The following is an 18,641-nucleotide window of genomic DNA, read 5'->3' on the forward strand; positions in this document are numbered from 1 at the left end:
GACTTCTAGAGTTGTTCCTGTCACTCCTATTTATAGGCATGAAGTAACTTTTCTTTGTGGAAGTCTTTCAAATCTGGACTTCCTGTTCTTGCAACAAACTGCAGGAATCAACATAACAGATTGAGAAAGTACTTCACTTTTTATTTTAAAGCTGATGTAAAAATCCTTTGTTGCAGCAGAGCTACTTTTTTTGCTTCTCTTGCTGTAGTTGCTTGCTTTCTATATGCTGTCAAGCTTTATAAAACACAGATTTTTATCTTAACAAGTGAGGCAATGAAACCATAACATACATAGAGTTTGTGTTTTGTGTTGGCCAAAACCAACTGTATCCTCTTTAACTAGTTACCTTTTTTTAATCTGTATAATTCAATAATGTTGTCTGAACCTCATTTAGTATCCTGTGGTGTCTGATGGTCATTTAATACTTCCATTCAGGCAGACAAATACTGATGTGTTTTATTGTAAGCATAAGTGTGATGAGAGCAAAACTGTAGGGAATCAGACTACTCATTTCCAGTTGTGGTACTGGCTAGCTGCAGTTCTATAGCACTTTCCCCTTTCGTGGGAGGGGAGGGAAAGTTTTCATCCTATCTGTTTAGTTGCTCAGAACTGCTTAAACATATTACTAACAACTAGACTTTTTCATTTATTATCTAGCTTGAAAATAAACCTGAGTGCGATGAGGTAAATACCATGCAAAGAACAGAAAACAGGTGTGACTTGAGAGAACCACAGGCTGGGGATCACAGGAAGAAGTCAAAGGGTCAGCGATCCACAGTTAACATGCCTTAAGGCCCTCGGAGCGTTGGGAATGTCGGGAGCGGGAGTGGTTGGAAAGGAGGTACCTCCACCAGGTGAAGCCCAGGCTGACAGCCCACAGTGTAGAAGGCGTGTAGGCCCAGTTGCCCCTCAAGAAGCATCCATGTCATTCCAAAACTTGAAGAAGGTCCACAAGTGCAGCTGTGTTCAGACAGAAAACACAAGCAGGTGAATGAACCTGCTGCTGTCCCGTTGTTTGGAATGACTGTGAAGGACACCCTGTGCCCTGGAAAAGCGCAGTCACTGAAGAGCCCTCTCCAAGTCTGCTTTTGTGGATGAACCACAAAAAAAAGGTGGTATGTCTTTGTTGAATGGATGTGTTGAAATATTTTTGGGATCCTAATTGTCAGAATCTTTTTGAAAAACTTTAAATGAAGAGGATGAGATATTTTTAGTCTGTTTCTTACTTTAGGAGTTTCCTGGTTTTGTAAAGCCCAGTCTAGTGAAGTACCATTACAGGAAAAGAAAAAAAATTAAAGCATTAGATCATTCTTTAGATTGGGGAACTATTGAAGTGACTGGGTATTTTCTACTTCCCTAATCTATAAACACTTAAAGTCATTATAAAATACTAGTTGCTTATTTTGAAGGACTCTTGATTGTTATTTCTTTGATGTGACGTTATTTTTTTTTTTTTGCACAGGAACTGCGCTGATTGTAGCTTAATTAGTCACCTTATTTCATTTTCACATGTGAGTAATAATTTCAAATTAGTGGAAGAAGACAACTTTTACTTTTCTTAAGGGCTTTGGAAAACAGAAGTGATACTGCATCCTCTTCAATTTAGGGAGATTGATTACAGCTGAAGGTCAGTTCTGTGGTGGCTGCATTTGCCTTTTCCTAATGTGATTGAAAAAAAATAATATTCATTATCTCAAATTATTAGTAAGAATGAACCACAAATAAGCATATTCATTTGCAGAATGAAAGAAACCTTAATTGTGGGCACTTACGTAATACTGGAATGGTGACCAATTCCCCAATAGCTTCTGGTTTGGGAAGCCTGGGTGAATGACTTGGGGCTAACACAGAAGTGCACTCTTCCCTTTCCTCCTCCCCTGCTGCCCTCCCATCCAAATGAAATTTAAGGACATAAATATTTGTCTTTGTGATGGCTCCAGGTCATGTAAGAGTGCTTTGTCATACTGTAACTGAGTGCATAAAGGAATGTTGTAAAGCAAAACAACCCTGTGAGAATCCACTCCTCCTTTTGGGTGCTGAACTCTGAGGAGAAAGACGAGTTTGGTGAAGTTCTCAACTTTATTAGAAACATTACCAAGTGAAGAGAAACTGGATTGGAGTTGGCAGAGAAAAAAACATGCTTTTACTTTGGCTTTTGACTGAGGGGGTTTTGTTGTTGTTGTTGTCAAGTAATTCCTTGCATCTCGGCTAGGTCACCTTGGCATTCATCGGCTGCAGTATTTGGGTTAGGATAACCACTTGTAGCACGTACCCAGGTAATTACCCAGCTTCTGTTAGATGGCTTTTACCTCAGTGCCATTGCTCAGAAATAAGATAATGAGAATGCTGGTTTTGAAATTATCTGTACTGTGCCAAGGGCAGAGATCTAGCTTATTTTTTCAAATAGATTGCGTAGTTGTTTTGTAAAGATCCTAGAGCAGAGATTGTAGGAGTAACATGGGTTATTTTATTTTTCTGTATTGGGGAAAACTGTACCATAAGCACTCCCTGAGCAGTATAATCACAGTAAGAGCTAAGATTGCCTTTTCTTTTTAAACTCACATTGATATGGACAAAAAGAATTATTTTAGGATTTTGTCAGTGATTGATGCCAGTGTAGTTCACTGATGCCAACCCAAATATCTGTGTGCCAGCTAATTCTGATAATCATGCAACTTACTGTTCTTGAAAGTGTTTTATTGAAGTTTTGGTTCTTTCATCCATTTGGTTTGCAACTCAAATGGGAAGAGAGGCTAAAGCAAATCAAATTTGGTTTAACGTTTTAATTTAAAAAGGTCTCCCGAATAGTTGGTACTTAACGAGTTTTGCATTGAAAATGGTATGTGTTTCATGCGAAGTCTAGAGGTGGACAAATATACACCAGAAATGCTGAACTAAATCACTTCTGCCTCAGTATGCCAGGATCCTTTAATATACTAGACATGTTAAACAGTTGGAATCGGGTGCTAACTGCCTTCTGTGGATGTGGTGGTAGGACAAGCGGTTACGGTTTTAAATTAAGAGCCCATTCTGCTCTTTTCTGGTTCTTTCTGTATTAGGATCTCAAACCACTTTAGTAAACAACTAAGCAAGTGCAGTAGGAAACACCTATATTGCTGTCCCTGCAACCAGCTCTGGGGTGTTTAGCAGTGCACTGAAGCAGAGAGGCACAGGAAAAAAAAATTTTGACAAGACTGAAATTGGCAGGGAATTGCATGCATACCCCAGGGTATTCAGCTGTGAGCAAGAGCCTACTTGGGCAGCACAAGGGATGCAGGACTGTTGTCACAGGCAGCAGGAAAGCATGTGGGATGCAGGGAGAGGCTAGCAGGAGGGGTCACACTGTGTTTTTTCTCCCCATGAGGATGTAGGTCATGTATGTCCCTAAGGAACAAGGGCTCAGCTTTCTCCCCTGCCTGGGTCAGGGCCTTGCAGGGTGGCAGAGCTCTGCCTTCAAGTCACACAGCTGCCAGGAGGCAGGAGTGGTCAGGGCTGGACTCTGCTCCTCAGGGAACTGCACTGCCTGGCTGTGGGCAGGATAGAGCCACCCAGCCCCCCTGCACCAGCGCCTCAGCCTCCCCCCAGCCCGGCACAACACGTAAAGGCGAGGCAGTGGCGGTTTTATTTCAAAGTAGAACAAAGGTGTCTTTTATTCTTTCCAGAGATGCAACATTCAGATTTGCCATGAGCGTGTCTGTGCTCAGACTGGCTGTTTGTGCGCGTTTAGGCAGGGCACATCTATACAGGGAAAACCAAAAGTGGGACACTGTTTTATAACCTGGCTGAGTCTCACCTCTGGTAAAGAAACCCTGTTACCCAGCCAAACAGCATGATGTTGTGGTCCCTTGCACAGCACGTGTCACTGAGCGGACAGGCTCTACAGAAAAATCTAAAACCAAGATGTACTTCAGACATTTCACATCACCTTTTCCCCTAATTTTGCTGAGGAGTTTTGGCTCAAAGTGTATCCACTCCCAGGCTTCTCATCTCCCTTCATACCTCTCCCCTTCACCTGGTCACTAAACCAGAGTTACAGTGCGTCGAGGATGTTGTCGATTTTGGTGACCAGGTCCTGGCGCTTGTTGGAATGCATCTTCTCATTCTCGATGTACGTGTCCTTCTTGAGTTTGCCAGCCACCAGTCGCTCGGCCTCAATGGAGGACTTCAGAACGAGCTCCTTGACTTGGCCGTCGAGCTTCTGAATCTCACTTACCTTACAGGGTGGAAAGCACAGGGAGTATTAGAGGAGACAAAAAACCATCCCTACAGTGAAGCTGCAATAGAAGAGATGGTAAAGCTGGAGCAAAAAATGAAGTCAGTGCTACGTGGAAAAGTCTCCAATCCCTGAATATTGCGCCCTGAGCCATCACCTCTTTTTGGCATCGCATTATGAGGAATATCTCATGAACGGATAATTAAGCAGTGCAGATAAAGGGGCTCTGAGAACCCAGGAGCCATACTGGCAGGAGACAAGTGCAATGACTGTTAAAGAGTGTTTAATGACAGATTTTAAAGGCTTCAAGCTAAATCACAACTCTGACAGATGGAAGCTGTGTCCCTACAGTCAACGTTAATGGTGTGTGAGGAGCAGGTCTGCAATGGCAGAGCTGAGTTAATAACAGATTAAGCAAGGTGCACCTTAAAGACTAAAGTGTCCCTTACTGGGAGTTAAGGGTCTGTTCCAGGGAGTGCTGAAATATAGTGGAGGAAGGAAAGTGGGTGTGCGCTCACTGTGCCATGGGTTTCAACATGGTACAGTGAAATAGCCCCTGAGGAGCATCATGCTACCAAAATTCTGTCAGCACCAAATTCACATGTGCAAGAATGTAAGAGATGAGGGAGACAATTTTGGTTTGGCTGGTGTGTTGACAGTTTCCATTTTTGCTTAAGTGTCACTGCCACGAGCTCAATGAGAGGCATCAATTAATGCTTTTGTAACACAATCCTGTACTCATGCAGCTGGTTCACAGGCTGTTTAAGAAACAGCACAAGCAGTTGCTTACCAGCAGCACTTACAGGGCTGCATAACCAAGATTACTGCAAAAACAACAAACTATTCTTCACACCCCCTGACAGGGATCAAGCCATTTTCAGAGGAAAAAAAAAAAATACAGGCTGCAGAAACTAAACCCCAAATTAAAACTCACCTAGAATACTTGATAGAGCCAAGAATGAGAGCTTAAAAAAATAAATTGGAATTTCTTACTTTATCACACAAGTCAGAGCCTTCTGTCTTCAGTTTAGACTGCAGAGAGGCTATTTCATTTGTCAGGGCCTTGTGCTCCGTTTCCAAAGACTTTTTGCCACTGTTCAGGGTGGAGATGTCGCGTGACTGCTTGTATTTATTCACTGCTTCATCAAAGTGACGGTACAGCCCAAGTCTCTTGTTCACCAGAGTAAGCACTTGCTCTGTAATGCAGGCAACCTTCATCCTAGCTTCAGCAGCTGGATCCTGCAAGAGGACAGAAGGGAAGATCAAAGCAGTCGTATCTGTGACCTGCAACAAGCCATGCTTGCCATCTGCCACAGGACTGTTACAGAAACTGCTCCCTTTGCAATCAACTGACAGTAATTAGGTGAATGGTACAAGTACTGACTAGGGCAAGAACCTTTCCACACTCAGTCTAGCCCAACAAATAGCTTAACAAAAAGTGAAAACATTGCAGAAGCAGAATTGCAGACATCCCTACTTCTCAGGGGGCAGGATTCCCTTTTATCCAGAAAGCAAAACTCTGGTTAGCCTTAGCACACCAGTTCAAATCCTGCAGGAGTATCAATGCTCAGGTAGCATAAAACCAGGGTTCTGTTTAGCATCTAGGAATATATCCAATTGGCAGGAACATACAGCAAAAATTAGTGGTATGAAAAATCTCCAATCATCAGCTGAGTGAGCCACTAATGCTCCGACAGGGCCCTTCATCATACAGCACCTTAGTGATGGAGAAATCCAGCCTCACGTAGACAATCACAGTGAAGAACAAGATGTAAAAGGCTCCAACCACCAACAGAGGCTCCTGCAGCATCAAGATTTTGTTGAAGGTGTAATGAACCTAGAAGAGAAGTTTGAAACACTGAGCAGTGACCCATGTTACTATGGGAGAGAACTCCTCTCCTCAGGCAGCAGCAGAACTGGCCATGCAGTCCAGAAACTATTTATTTGTGGAACCCAATATGGGTGTTTTGGGTGTGCTGCTGAATTCAGAAGAGGCACAACTGCTCAGGCAAACCACACGCAGAGGCCACACTCACCACGATGTCTTGGATGTGCTGCTCCACCAGGTTGCTCTTGTGTGCCACAATAACTGGACGTCCAAAAGTGTCCAGGTATGTGTAGTGAAGCTCGTCTGAAGCACGATTGATTTCATAGGGGCTGTCCACATGGATATTCCTGTGGATAAAACCAGACAGTCCCATATGACTCTACAGTGTTTGAGATGATGTAACCTAGGACTTGGCTGGCACAAGGTCAATTACACAGTTTAAACAACACTCTAAAAGGAAGCAAAGCTCTGTTCCAAGGTCTCCTCCACATGCACAGTCATGGTTTTGTTTCACTGTCCTCAGGCCATTAGAGTAGGCTGGAGAATTGCCACCAACACAGCACTGTCTGCAGTAATGAGCCAGGATTAATGACACCTACTTGGCACCTTCTGGCAGGACAATCTTGACAGTCAGAGAGTCCGTAACTTGCTCATCAAACACGTGGTCCACAAACCTCATTTTCAGGGCATACTGATCACCTAAGAGAGCGCAGACCAGAGGCTGGTTACAATTCCTCAAAGAACAAGAGGCAACCTGGAAGCTCAGCTCTTAACAGAAGAGCAGAATTCAGATGGATACATTGTGCAGCAGGGGGCACTAGCTCACACAAATATATTTTAACCATACGTCTACAAAAACCTGAAGGAAGCACAGAAAAGGTGGATTTGCATATTCTAGAAATAATAGCTAGCAACTGTTGTTGCTAAGGTGCAGCATACTGCAGCTTTGAATTCTTTACTGTACAGCAACCACCTTTAAATACAGAGGAGAAGGTTTCTTATTCCCATCCCCTGTGCCACCTACCAAGATTGTAGAGGTATTCGTAGCTAGGCAGGTTATAGCCGATGATGTAATGGGTTTTCCATCCCCCAAAAAGTGGGAAACGAGGACGGATCTCCATCTCCACGGAGTCATCCAGGACAAGGAGGTGGCTGGTGGAGATATTTCCAATTTCATCTCGGTAATAGACGTCCTGAGCAGCAGCTGGGAGAATGGTCTGTATGGAGAGAAGCAACAGTCAGTGCATCGGCTAGGAGTTATTTCCAGTGAAATTGGAAAAACTAATAATGGCTGTTAAGCATCGAGAAACTGCGCTCCCATGTGAGAGATGACAAAATGGCCATTCGGTTGCACTGAGTAGTAAAATTGTGCTATTATAAGCAATCAGCCACAGAAGTAGCTGCCAGTGCTAAAATCACTTGGCCTCTAAATGAATGTACTTTCTCCAGCCCAGTTTCAAATATCCCAGACAGCAAGGGATCTCATCATGCCCACCAGGACAGCAATTCCCTTTTCACTCCAGTCTGCTGCCCTGGCTCATTGAGCTTGCTGGCTTTACACTCAGCAAAATGAGATTTCTGTTTGGCTGCACCACCTTAGAGAATTACAACAATCAATCCCAAGGGCTTGAAGCAGCAAGAAAGGTTTTGGTTCAGATGAAAACACATAATACTTTTCACATCTAGCTAGCAGAGCCACAGCTTTAACTCTTGTTGAGTGCTTTTTGAGCAAGGAATGAATGGGTGATTTTCCAATTAATACTGTTCCACATGGGGAGGATACGACAGAGAAGGCAACTCTGAAAATAAGAGGGTGGGGACAGAACCAATGGCCCTTGCACAGTGGAAAACTGAAAGCAGAGCTGTCAGCACAGGGATTAAGAGTTTGAGAGGGTCCCTGAGACTGGAGGGGTAGGAGTGTGGACACGTTACATGCCCTCATGTATGCAGTTTGGCCAACAGATGCAATAAAGCACATAACCTCCTAATTCTGTCTCCAAAAGCTATTCCTATCTAGCATGAGCCTTCTCTGAAAATAGATCAGAGCTTTAATATTCCCTTATTACTTGCATACAGTTACCAAGAAAAGGCAAAGGACAACTGTATTTCCCTCTGGGGATGTAAGAAAGGGGGAAGCCGCAGTAAAAAAAAAAAAAAAAAAAAAAAAAAAGGGCAAATGTCAACCTTAAAAGATTTGACAGAAGAGATCCCACTGTCTGGCTGTCTCTGGTAGTCATATCTGGAGAAAGGCCCTTTCAGCACTGCTCCTGTGTGCTTTAAATCAACCGTCTCTTCAACCGCAATGTTCCCCCAGTGAGACACCTCGATGACTCGGGTCATACTGGTGATGGTCAGAAATGGACTGTTATTTTCATAGTGCACCTTCAGAGTGTCCTAAGGAAAAAAGATAAACTGTTAGACCTGAAGGAGCAACCTTCCCTCACAATTATGTCTCCACGTCCCTCAGAGAAACCTCCTTGACAGACTGCAGAGGTGAAGCTGACTGCACGGGAAGGTGGGAGCCACCCCAGCCCAGTTCACACAGGGCACTGGGTACCCGGGGTATACTCACAGGTCACACACCGCATGTCTGGCTGAGTTATAACGGCAAGGGGGCTAGAGATGCAGTCCTCCCCACTGCAAAAACACCCCTGCCAGAGCCATACGCAAACTGTCTGGGTTTGCTCTGTGGACACTGAGCAGTGGCCAGCAATCACGTCTGTACTAGGAGCACATGTTCCCAGCCCGCACACAGGCTAACTCAGGCTTGACCTGCGAGTCTTACACAGAAGCCTCTGCTTCCCACTCTCCAGCTTGAGGTGCAGGTGCCACATTTGCAAGATGCTCTCTGCAGAGCCACAACCTCTCTGCACAGACATTTACCTGGCTGTACGGAGGAATATCCTTGAAGGGACCATATTCAATCATGTCTTCAGTGCGGGAAGGGTTGCCCAGCTTGGTGTAACTCTCCACGTTCCTAGAGGCCAGTTTGACTCGGGTTGTTTGGGTCTTGGTGAAGTATGGTGAGTAGAAATAGTGGTTTCCTTCAAAGACCACAAACTGCTTCTCACTTTGGGTGATGTGGGTGGGGTAGGGCTGCAGGACGTGTGTGAAAACCATTTCAACAGATACACGGACTTTGGCTCCTGGTGCCAAAGGAGATGGCAGCTTCACAGAGAAGAACTTTCCACTGGAGGAGAGAAGAACAGGTAAGTCACGTGAGATCTCCCCTGAGAGAGCAATCAGATCCAACCCCTGCAACATCCCCTGCAGATGGGAGCCCATATATCACATATATTGTGTGTGACTGGGGACAATATTTTATTTGCTCCTCCAAGGTGTACAGACGTCTGGTCCCAGAGGGTGTGCTTACTCTGGGCTGGGGAAGCAGGACAGGAGGCAGCACAGGGTGAACTGTGCCCAGACACAATTACAATCTTTGCTTCACAAAAACACCTGGCTCCCATTTTGGAAGGGGAAAAGTGATACACTCCCCTCCCTAGTCCTGCATTTATAAAGCATGCTTCAGCAGGGGTTTTTCCAGTCTTCTCCAGATGACAAGAATGATCTGCATCAGAGGAAGCGTGTGCAAATGTCCAGAAGACAAATCACAAACATCTTAAGCACCTGTTCCCACAAAGTCTCTTCATTCTCAGCTTTTTGCCCACAGGATCTGAAACTAAGAAACAGCCAGAAAATGAGCATGGCTTTGGACTGAGGTTCTACAGAAAGGATCAAGATTTCACCAAACCTGTAAGAATGCACCAGATGGACTGAGGTGATGGCAGAAGTGAATGGACTTGGACATGCCTGGTGGCCCAAGGGCAGGATGACGAGGCCTCCGGATATGTCAGAAACCATGGTCTATCTCAGCAACTTAACTCCACAGCTACTGTCCTCCTGAAACCCAGCAGCACTGTGCTTCTGACCCACTTTACGAGCAGCCTTTGTTTCAGCTCTCATGGCTCAGAAAGCACCTGCCTGCCCCGTCTTGCAGTGTATGCATGACATCCCAAGCTTGGCAGTGCAGAGCCTCATGCTAAAGACAGCATCCTCCCTCTCTGCAGCAGGCACCAGCCCATGCTGGGCCACAGTATCCAGTGCACTGTGGTACTCCCACTGCAGACTAAGAGCTGTGCTCTGGGGACGCGGCCAAAGAGCACTTAGTCTCTCTGCAATCACCACTGCCGATCATTTGAGACCTCAAAAGGGAGCAATGGACAAGAGCATGATGATAGCTATAACACTTCTCTTACCTGATATCCCTTAATGAAGGAACAGGGCATTACTTAAGGCAGTGAGTACAAGAAACCAAGCACAGCTGAGTTGCATTTAAGGGAGAGATTCTCTCCTTTATAGGGCTTTCCCCTCACTAGACAAATGGGTAGCTGTGTGCTAGGCTCAGTGCACAGATCTAAAGCCACATGAGCTATCTCCCAAGGAATGAGCATCTGACGGAGGGGAATAACTTGTATTGGGGCCTCTTAGGCTCTATAGCACCCCAGGATGCAGTCTGAGTACAGAGTGGATCTTTCCAGAAACAAAAGACTAGGATTCCTAGGTATGTGGGGTTGGGGTAGTATTTCTGCTCCACCATGAGGATAATGGTGGAAGCCCTATGCACAACTCTAGGTACTGATGTTAGAGGGTGACACTCACCTTTTGCCCTTAACTTTAGTCTCTCTCACTTCCAAGGTGTTCTCCTCCTCTTCCTCACCCTTCACCTGTTCCAAAACAATGGATTAATCAGTGTGCTGCTATTTAAAAGTCTTCATGTGTCTAGGACAAACTCCACACAGTCCCTGTCCACTCTTTAGGGAGATGCCACCCAGAAAGTACAAGCTGATAGATCACTATAATTTAAAAAAAAATGCCCTTTTATAATGTTTTTCATGAACACAAATTGCAGTGTGGTCAGCATGCAACAACAGGTACTGAAGATTTCTAATAACTCAAGTTTCCTTCAACTCGGTTCCCAAGCCAGCACTGTCCCTGTAACTTGCAAATAAGCACCTCAGACAACTGCTTTTGTGATTTCTCTTGTATGTTTTCTACAGTGGCTGGGGAGCGAGTAGGCCATGAGGAACTGACCTGGCCAGCCACCAAGGAAAGAAGCGACCAGTACAAATAGTTCTGGGACTGGAGAAACCCTCACATGAAGGTAAGATCAGTGCAAATACTTCTGGGACTGGAATAACCCTTGCACGTACATCCCACGGGGTAGGAGGCTGGACCCCATCCCCGAGGCTGCACTAGCCTGGGGATGCAAGTACGGCTCCACCGGACCGAGGGGCTGCGGCTGTTCTCCTTACAGCAGTAACGGCGTTAACTAGCACCCCTCTAGCCTCCCCCATCGCTTCCCAGACCTTACGACCTCGGCCATTCGCCCGCCTTTGTTCCATATAACGACTGAAACCCTTAACTTCATTGTTTACAAGGCAGTTGGAGGGGCTGCGCGGCCCGCGCCCGGCGGCACCCGAGTGGCCGGCCAGCGCCGGGTGGGCACCGGGCGAGGACGCCTCCCCCCGACCGCCACGCCGGCTGCCGGCAAAGCCCCTGGGGAGGGCGACAGGCGGCAGCGCCCGGGGCCGCGGGGCTGGGCCGGCGCGCCCGCAGGGCGGCGGGAGCCGGGAGCGCGGCGCTGTGCCGACGTGTCCCTGCGGGCGGCGGGGCCCGGGCAGCGCCCCAGGCCGTGCCGCGGCCCTCCCCGTGGAGCGGGGCGCCGACCCCCGCTGCCCCTCGCGGCCCGCGCTCACCTGCACGCCCAGGTAGGCCAGGCGGGGCTCCAGGCCGGGCTCCAGCGCCAGCAGGAAGGCGGAGGCGGCGGTGCTGCCCGCCGCATTGGCGAGGCTGAGCTCGGCCGAGACCTTGGCCAGGTGGGTGCTGAGGTCCACGGAGCGCCGGGCCTCCTCCAGCAGCAGGTCGGCGGCGGCCCCGGCGGCCGCCAGGCAGAGGAGCAGGCGGCACAGCAGCCCCGCCATGGCCGACACACCGCACGGGGAGGGCACAAGATGGCGGCGCCCGCGCTGTACGGGGAGGGCACAAGATGGCGGCGCCCAACAGGGGACGAGGCTCACGATGGCGGCGCCCGGCGGCGCTTGAGGCCCTCCACAGGGTAGGGCGGCTTCAGCAGTGCCTGAGAAGAAAGGCTGGGCTGGAGGCGAGGCTGCGGCGGGGCGGGCCCCTCCAGAGCCCCGGGCGGCCGATTCCCTTCTCCGGTGCTTTCCGGTGCCCAGGGCCGGGCGGCAGGCAGGCAGGCAGGCTCGGGGGTTCCGGCGGTGCGGGTGAGCCCGCGCCCCTGCTGAGCTCCCAGGCCCGGCCAGGCCACGGAGCCGGCCAAGCGCCAGAGGAGCGGCAGCCATTCCCGGGGCCCTGCTGTGGAAAACCACTGCGGGCCCTGAAGAGGAGCAAAAAGCGGTTACAACTGAAAGGGCTCAAACCAGTGAATTTCTGATTGTCTAAACTGTGCTGCATGAAAGTTTTGCTTGTGTTTGTTTCCCAAGGACTCCTCAACTGTTTTCCCTAGGCCTCTTTGTCTAGACAAAAGTAAAACGCTCCCTATATAACTCACTGATGGCAGCCTTCAATGGGCACTTGGGCAAACTAAGATAAGGGGGAACTCGAATAAAAGGACACAGAGATACAATCTAGGGAGGATGATCTTGCCGATTTAGGAAGAACACACTTGGACTTTACTTCCCAGGGCATGCTTTGGAAAGAAGGTCAACTAGCCAACACCCTGAAGAAGATCATGTACTTCTTCCTTCGACCAAGACCCTCACTCTATTTTTACTACACATGCTCAGACTATGTAAATAAATTCCGGAACTCATTATCATAAGACACCCCTTTCCAGGAAATCTAGTGAATATGTATGATTTGTGTATGTAAACTGATGTCCGTTGCTAGTTTGGTGGAGCCCTTATGGTGGAGAATCCCCAGGGTGACCCCAGCGCTGCTAAAAAATACCTGCTTAACAGTTATATCGGATTCTGACTGTTGAGTGAATTTCTTCGTTTCACAACAAATAATCTGTGACGCTCAGGGCATCCACGTGCTTTTAAGTCTCCTCTCCAGCCACTGCACAAAGCAGCTCTGTTTTCTCCTCGTTTTTAGCAAAAGTCGGCTCTTGCCAGGGCTCTGACGGCGGCAGTTTAGGCCAAAAGTGTAAAACTTGGTGGTAGCGCCTGGCATGGGATGGTACTGGAGAAGGGCACGCAGCGCGGGGCTGGTATTTAGCACTGGGCACTGTGCAGAGATGGAGTTAGTGCTTTTGATAACCCTGCTGAAATAATGAGCCACAAATTGGGACAGCTTGTCTTGCTGGTCTGGCACACGGATTGCTCTTGGTTTGCAAGGTGAGGTTTAGCACAAGGAGATTGTAAACTGAATCCAAATCTTCTGCTAAAAAATGCTGATAATTGACAGCTAAACAATGCCAGAGTTTAAGTGCTGCAGGCAGCCAAGGCATGGTACCCAGCCCTGAACTAACTTAGGCAAAGAGAGCTGGAGAAAGGAAAATGTTAGTGGTTTAACACATGACTGGCAAAGGGGTGATTGACACTTTATTCCTAAACATCTATAGCAGATAAAAGCAAGGAAGGATGTTGTCTGCTGTGATTGCCTGAGCCAGGCTTTTGCCTGTGAGCCCTGTGGGACAACAGACTTTTCATGTTTGCATAATGTGATCCAGCACTCGACCTTTCTTGAAAATCCTAATACAAGTCATGGAGATAATTTGAATTGGCCTGAGATTGCCAAGTATCCAACTATCAGAAGGGGGTTTCCTAAATGTTGTGAGTTTGGATCTGAAGTCAAATAGCCCCTTGGCAAAAGCTAAATAAAATGGAAAGTCTCCTGGTGTGCTATGTTCAAAACAGCATCACCTCTTAACTGGCCTTCCCTTTCTCCCCTCAATGCCCCCCCAATTCTTATCATGTAAATTTTCTTGGAAAATTACTTCAATTTCCCTTTGATTTATTTAAGCACCAGACCTGTGAATTTGGCAGCTGGCACCACTACCATATCCTAGCACAAGTGGGTCGTTTTGTCACCGTGTTTTGGGTGACAGCAGGGCTATCTTCCAGCAGCACAGCAGGGGATGGTCTCAGGGGCAGCTGTCCACCTCCTCAACCTTATGCTTCCAGCTAGGGAAATGTTCCAGATAGAGATCTGCTCTCCAGGAAAAGCATGTTTATCTTGGCCCTCTTCTCCAAAGAGCCAGGCTTTGGGGCCTCGGAACTGGGTAGACAGGTTCAGGGAGAAACTGTGAAACATGGAGGGCTGAGTGAAAAAGCCAGCTCTAATTTGAGGCTGGCCAGCGGTGCTGCGTCTGGGGACACCCGTCAGTTGTCCAGGTTGGTTTTGCTGTGGAAAGTTCCTCTGCTAGTGTGCCTGCTTTCTAAAACTCAAAAATGAGTCTTAGAGAGTTCCTCTGCTGGCTTTTACAGTAACATTTGGAGTGGCTGTCACTGTCCTTTCTTCAACCCCAGCCTCCCTGTCACAGGGATTAAATGAACTCCAGGCTGTGTCTTTAATAACACGTGCAGCTCCAGCCTTTATTTTCCCTCTCTCCCTCAGGGCAATTTCTCCTGGCAACAGAAGGGAAAGAAATAAATGCACATTCCCCTTGTATCTGGAGATAATTGGGCTTCAGTTGTTACATCCTGGGCCAAAGGTTGCTCTCTGATGGGTTCAGCCCAGAGCCTAGATCTGAGCTTGCCCGTGAATGCAAAAGTTTCAACATCTGACCCATCCCAGGCCCTTGGCGAGCTCTGAATAAGGCTGTTATATGCTAACCCCATGTTCAGATCCATTTCTAATTGTGATAATTGAGTCATGCCGAGCCTGTGCAGCATCTGTTCCAAGACTTCAGCCCTACCATGTATGCTAAATTTATCTTTGGGTTAAAAAGCTGCGCCTTTAGGCTTGCTTCAAGGATGAGTTGGGCTCTGCAGGCCCCTCTCGGTGCTGTCCTGTGTGTTGTGTAGACCTTTAAGCTTACACTGAGCTGTGCCAGGCTGTTGTTCCTTTGTGCATGGGTTCAGCGAACAGCTGGCAGCAGGCCCCCGGCTGGATGCACTGGTTATCGTGGCTGGGATAGCTCATGGATAGTTTGCAGGCCATGTTTGAGCAGGGAGAGGCTGCTTTTGCAGGTGAGGAGCACTGCGGGGCCTGCTGCCTCCTCACTGTCCCAGGCTGTGGTGCCTGTGTGTGGATCTGGTCAGCCAGGGCTGGTGCCAAGCAGCAGCAAGAGCCAGCAGTCCAGAGCTGCTTATTCTTCTCTCTTTTTGTTGGTTTGTTTTTTTTTTTTTCCTTTTTAAATTCTCACATTGCAAGGAACCCCTCCAGCAGTAATGCCCCAGAGAGCTGCAGCTCAGGAAGCAGCATGAAAGAGGTTACCAGACCCTGCTGCCATCCAGGCACTGATGTGATGCTCCGTCCTGGTGATCTGCCATGGAGAGAGCATGTCACCCTCAGGGACACCGAGCAGTGGGAGGGCAACAGCTGCCATGGAGCTGGTGCCAGCCCAGCCGTCTGCCAGGCTGAGGGATGAGAGCGGTCTAATAAATACCTCTGGCAGGATAAGCCAGGAAGAGAACTGCACCCCAGGAAAAACCCTACGCTCTTCTGTTTTTACAGGTCTGATGCCAAACTAAGAGCTGTGTCATCTGTCAGAGCAATTTGCTGTCAGAGAGGAAAGGAGAAGTTGTTTTCCTGAAGGAGCGGGTTGGCTGTGACCGCAGGAGCACACACTGAAGCCTGTAGCAGTAGGTAACAGGATTTATCCTAGTGTGATCCTCATACCAGTGGGGAGCTTGCACTAGGAATATGCAGGGACCATGATATAATGTGTTGCTCTCTGAGGAGCCTAGGCCAGGGGCAGGAGATATTAAACAGGGCTATGCAAGTGCAGCAGAAGTCATCCTGGTAACACCTTAACCTGCAGATTTTAATACAAATCTAACAGCAATCCTGATAAAAACACAGGCACATGGCTGTCGTGATAACTGAGATAAAACTCCGTGCTTTAGATTTTAGTGGTGTTTCACTGTTTTAAACCTGTCTGTAAAATCAAGGCAGCCTTCTGCCTGCCAGTGGGAGGGAGAGGGCACTTTGCTCTCTGTATTCCATCCAGAGTGAGGTTTTACAGTTCACAGCCATGAGAGCACAGATACAACCTGGCTGAGTGATGGCAGAGTTTACTTAACCTTGCTAAGGCTCTCAAAAAGCAGCTGGGGGAAAAAAAAAAAAAAAAAGGAAGTCTTCCAGTTTTGTTATTTTTACAACCTCATTTTTCAGCTAGTCAGCAAAACTCACGCTGAGCCTCTGCCAAGCAAAACACACTGTGATTCTGGCTTGAGGCTCGTCTGTGATTTCTATGGGAGTGGTGGGCCTGGAGGGGGGCTGGTTGGGGCTCAGCTCCTGCGCTTTGTTCAGCTGCCCTGAAAATGTGTCCCACCTTCGCACAGAGATGGTGCTGAGGGGGCACTGTCTGCTCAGGGGCTGCTTCTCTGGGGTTTCTTCAACTTACTTCAGGAACCTGCAGTAGCCACCCTTACAATGTTCACCTTTCTTTAAAATAATTTCTTCCCAGGTTTAAAAAAATGTGTTCCTTCCTACATTAGACCATGAGACTCAGAAAAACTAATGGAGAAAACTGTGCACAGCAACCGTTCGAAGCATCTGGAAGCACACAGGAAAACCTGCTGCAAGAAAATGGGAGAGCATCTGTGAGTCTTGTAAGGGAGTGAGACCCCTGTGTGACAGGTATTGTTGGAACAGGGAGGAAAAAATGGCAGCAAGGAGGACACTTCATCACTATAAAAAGTACTTTTAACTGTTTTTAAATCTTACTGGAAACTTAACTCAAATAGCCATAGACAGGCACTGATGGGCTGCTAATGGAAGAAATCTGCTACACATGCGGTTCAGATGCAGAGCCTGAGCAAGGAATGGGCACGCTGCCCACTCGAGAGGACCTGCTTCGGCTCGGGTGGGCCTGGGTTTTGTCACAGGATAGGAGCATCTTTGGATAGAGGGAACAGCGCTGGTTTAACTGCCACCAGAAAATGAGGCTGTGATCAGGGCTGTCACTCAAGTACTTCCCAGTGCAGACAGGACCTGGGTGCAACACCCCCTTCAAACCAGCCCTAAAGCGGCCCCTCACACCACAGCTTGAAAATGCCTTTGGCAGATCAGTGTCTGCAAAGCCAGAGGAGGTGGAAGGAGGATGGGGTGCAAATCGTGGTTTGCAAAGACAAATGCTGCCTTTCACAGAGAACGAGGAGGGCTGGGAAGCTGCTGTCTTTCCACACTCGGGAGGAGGAGGCTGGGGGTCCTCGCCATGGGCAGAGAGGGGAGATGCTGGCTCCTGGGGCAGTGGCTGAATCGCACCCTTGCGCTGCAGACGGTCTGTGTTCAGCTCCTCCTTCCAGGGCCTGGCACCGGATCACACCTCTGTGAGCCGCTCGTTTGCCCCAGCGCTGCAACCTCCCAGGGCTGGCAGCGGAGGCAACGGCATCCGCATTTGGCACAAAAACACGGGGATAAATGCCATGAAAGAGCGGCCAGTGGAAACCCACATGCTCCAAGGTAGGAGCACCCACGCTGGCGCCGAGCTCCCTGACATGAACTAGGTGTGCTGGGGTCCTGGCTGCTGCCTGCAGGCAGCGCTGCCAGAACAGAGGGGCCCTGCAGCTGCGCCGCCACCTCTGCCCCGCCGGGGCTGGGAGCTGGAGCTAGTTCCTAGCTCTGTGGGGCGGCACAAAGCCTCGCCTACCCCCACCCTGCCATGGCCCCCCCCAGCCGCTCCCTGCCCGTCGGGTCCCCGTGTGCCCGCCGGCCGCCGCCAGGGGGCGCCAGGCAGCCGGGGCGGGCCGAGGGGGCGGGGCCGGCGCGGTAGCGTAGCGCCGCCCCTTGGCGATTGCGTACGCTACGCAGGTGGCGCAGGGGCTGCCCGCCGCTCGGGGGCAATGTCTGGGCGGGGAGGAGGCCCGGCGCACTGCAGCTCTCATACTAGTAATAACAGTTAATGAAAGGGAGGGCCCAGTGCCCTTCCCGCAGGCTCCTGGCACAACCCCCGATGCGGCAGCATCTCCTGGCTGTTTGCGATGGGCAAAAGTCACCCAAATCTGTGGGGGTAACGGAGCACCTTGCGGGGATCCACTGCGGGGATCAGCGGGCTTCGTTTGTCATGGTGTCGTCGCCATCCTGTCAGTCTGCCAGGCTCCGAGGCGTTCAGAGCATCTCCTGGGGTTGCTGCATGTTTGTCCCCGGGGTGAAGGATGGGGAGAGGTGGCACAGGTCTCCCCCAGGTGAGAGAGGGCTGTGCAGTAACGTGGCGCCCGGCTGCCCTGGGACTGTGGTGTGATTTAGCGCCCAATCTCTCAGATAAGTGGTAATGCATTTTTCTTTCTGACCCTTTACAGTCCTGCAGATGTGGTGCCAGGACCCACCTCACAACAGCACAGTCCCAGCGCCACGATCCTGTCCTTGGTGTCAGTGAAGCCCAGCGAAGAATCGTTACGGGCCTCTCAGTACAATAACTGAGTTTCAATCTTCACATGGAATCCTCTTTGCATGCATCCTCTTTCTCAG

The 18,641-nt window shown here is 48.9% G+C and overlaps 1 protein-coding gene and 1 long non-coding RNA gene across 2 annotated transcripts; one reads left to right on the forward strand and one right to left on the reverse strand.

Annotated features, from left to right (window-relative positions):
- Window positions 1-3,604: 3,604 nt before the first annotated feature.
- On the reverse strand, window positions 3,605-12,418 carry RPN1 (ribophorin I). Its single transcript, XM_074879247.1, has 10 exons — window positions 11,798-12,418; window positions 10,701-10,765; window positions 8,925-9,231; window positions 8,226-8,435; window positions 7,066-7,258; window positions 6,641-6,740; window positions 6,250-6,388; window positions 5,931-6,050; window positions 5,207-5,452; window positions 3,605-4,213 (listed from the first exon to the last, which is right to left on the reverse strand). The coding sequence occupies exons 1-10, from the start codon at window positions 12,401-12,403 to the stop codon at window positions 4,031-4,033; spliced, it is 2,169 nt and encodes a 722-aa protein (XP_074735348.1). The 5' UTR covers window positions 12,404-12,418; the 3' UTR covers window positions 3,605-4,030.
- A 3,302-nt stretch (window positions 12,419-15,720) lies between these two features.
- Window positions 15,721-16,886, forward strand: LOC141947539 (uncharacterized). Its single transcript, XR_012630192.1, has 2 exons — window positions 15,721-15,811; window positions 16,639-16,886. It is a non-coding gene; the product is annotated as an uncharacterized LOC141947539 (long non-coding RNA).
- The last annotated feature ends 1,755 nt before the right edge of the window (window positions 16,887-18,641 follow it).

Source organism: Strix uralensis, chromosome 10 (assembly GCF_047716275.1).
Source record: "Strix uralensis isolate ZFMK-TIS-50842 chromosome 10, bStrUra1, whole genome shotgun sequence".
NCBI classification, from domain to species: Eukaryota; Metazoa; Chordata; class Aves; order Strigiformes; family Strigidae; genus Strix; species Strix uralensis.